Source organism: Myotis brandtii, unplaced genomic scaffold (genome assembly GCF_000412655.1).
Source record: "Myotis brandtii unplaced genomic scaffold, ASM41265v1 scaffold1026, whole genome shotgun sequence".
In the NCBI taxonomy this organism is placed as follows: Eukaryota; Metazoa; Chordata; class Mammalia; order Chiroptera; family Vespertilionidae; genus Myotis; species Myotis brandtii.
In genome coordinates, this window is record NW_005353435.1 from 739,088 (window position 1) to 741,510 (window position 2,423).

General features: G+C 64.8%; 1 protein-coding gene across 1 annotated transcript in view; it reads left to right on the forward strand.

Annotated features, from left to right (window-relative positions):
- AGT (angiotensinogen (serpin peptidase inhibitor, clade A, member 8)) overlaps positions 1-2,423 on the forward strand; it is an 8,673-nt gene that overhangs the window by 5,996 nt on the left and 254 nt on the right. The window contains exons 4-5 of the mRNA XM_014535963.1: positions 5-231; positions 2,128-2,419. Coding sequence (XP_014391449.1) covers positions 5-231; positions 2,128-2,419 — 519 coding nt within the window. The remainder of the gene's footprint in view (positions 1-4; positions 232-2,127; positions 2,420-2,423) is intronic.

Below are 2,423 nucleotides of genomic sequence, written 5' to 3' on the forward strand. Positions count from 1 at the left end.
GGAGTTCTGGGTGGACAACGCCACCTCCGTGGCCGTCCCCATGTTGTCGGGCACGGGCACCTTCCCACACTGGAGTGACCCGCAGAGGAACCTGTCGCTGACCCGCGTGCCGCTCAGCGCCAACGTGGGCCTGCTGCTCGTCCAGCCGCACGACGCCGCGGCCCTGCCTGAGGTGGAGGCCCTCACCTTCCAGCACGACCTCCTGACCTGGACCAAGAACCTGGCTCCCCGGTACGGCCCCCGGGGACAAGCTCTGGGTGGGGGTGAGCACCCCCTCCAGCAGGGACACAGGACAAGCTCTGGGTGGAGGGTGAGCACCCCCTCCAGCAGGGACACAGGACAAGCTCTGGGTGGGGGTGAGCACCCCCTCCAGCAGGGACACAGGACAAGCTCTGGGTGGTGGTGAGCACCCCCTCCAGCAGGGACACAGGACAAGCTCTGGGTGGTGGTGAGCACCCCCTCCAGCAGGGACACAGGACAAGCTCTGGGTGGTGGTGAGCACCCCCTCCAGCAGGGACACAGGACAAGCTCTGGGTGGTGGTGAGCACCCCCTCCAGCAGGGACACAGGACAAGCTCTGGGTGGTGGTGAGCACCCCCTCCAGCAGGGACACAGGACAAGCTCTGGGTGGTGGTGAGCACCCCCTCCAGCAGGGACACAGGACAAGCTCTGGGTGGTGGTGAGCACCCCCTCCAGCAGGGACACAGGACAAGCTCTGGGTGGTGGTGAGCACCCCCTCCAGCAGGGACACAGGACAAGCTCTGGGTGGTGGTGAGCACCCCCTCCAGCAGGGACACAGGACAAGCTCTGGGTGGTGGTGAGCACCCCCTCCAGCAGGGACACAGGACAAGCTCTGGGTGGTGGTGAGCACCCCCTCCAGCAGGGACACAGGACAAGCTCTGGGTGGTGGTGAGCACCCCCTCCAGCAGGGACACAGGACAAGCTCTGGGTGGTGGTGAGCACCCCCTCCAGCAGGGACACAGGACAAGCTCTGGGTGGTGGTGAGCACCCCCTCCAGCAGGGACACAGGACAAGCTCTGGGTGGTGGTGAGCACCCCCTCCAGCAGGGACACAGGACAAGCTCTGGGTGGTGGTGAGCACCCCCTCCAGCAGGGACACAGGACAAGCTCTGGGTGGTGGTGAGCACCCCCTCCAGCAGGGACACAGGACAAGCTCTGGGTGGTGGTGAGCACCCCCTCCAGCAGGGACACAGGACAAGCTCTGGGTGGTGGTGAGCACCCCCTCCAGCAGGGACACAGGACAAGCTCTGGGTGGTGGTGAGCACCCCCTCCAGCAGGGACACAGGACAAGCTCTGGGTGGTGGTGAGCACCCCCTCCAGCAGGGACACAGGACAAGCTCTGGGTGGTGGTGAGCACCCCCTCCAGCAGGGACACAGGACAAGCTCTGGGTGGTGGTGAGCACCCCCTCCAGCAGGGACACAGGACAAGCTCTGGGTGGTGGTGAGCACCCCCTCCAGCAGGGACACAGGACAAGCTCTGGGTGGTGGTGAGCACCCCCTCCAGCAGGGACACAGGACAAGCTCTGGGTGGTGGTGAGCACCCCCTCCAGCAGGGACACAGGACAAGCTCTGGGTGGTGGTGAGCACCCCCTCCAGCAGGGACACAGGACAAGCTCTGGGTGGTGGTGAGCACCCCCTCCAGCAGGGACACAGGACAAGCTCTGGGTGGTGGTGAGCACCCCCTCCAGCAGGGACACAGGACAAGCTCTGGGTGGTGGTGAGCACCCCCTCCAGCAGGGACACAGGACAAGCTCTGGGTGGTGGTGAGCACCCCCTCCAGCAGGGACACAGGACAAGCTCTGGGTGGTGGTGAGCACCCCCTCCAGCAGGGACACAGGACAAGCTCTGGGTGGTGGTGAGCACCCCCTCCAGCAGGGACTTTCTCTCTCTGTCTTTCCCTCTTTCTTCCACTCTCTCTAAAAAATCAATGGAATAATATCCTCAGGTGAGGATTAAATGAACAAACAAACAAAGAAAAATAAAGAAAAGAAATAAAAATGAAGAGTGGGGTCACCCACGCACGGGTGGCCGGGGGTTCCGCCGGGACAGCCAGGTGGAAGGTGGAGACAGGTGGGTCGCTCTGAGCGAGAGCCGTCAAGGGGGTGCAGGCACCGTGCACTGTCTCGCAGGCTGGGACCGTGTCCCCCCACCCCCGCCCGTGGGCACCTCTGCACCCCGTCCTTGGGCCCCGTGAGGCTTCCAGGAGCGACCCCAACGCTTGCCGCTTTGCAGGTGCTGAACAGCGTCCTGTTTGAACTCAAAGCAGAGAAGGGGGAGCAGCCCACGGAGCCAGCCCCGCAGCCGACGGGGCCTGAGGCCCTGGAGGTGACCCTGGACCGGCCGTTCCTGTTCGCCGTCCAGGATCAAGACTCCACCGCCCTGCACTTCCTGGGCCGCGTGGCCA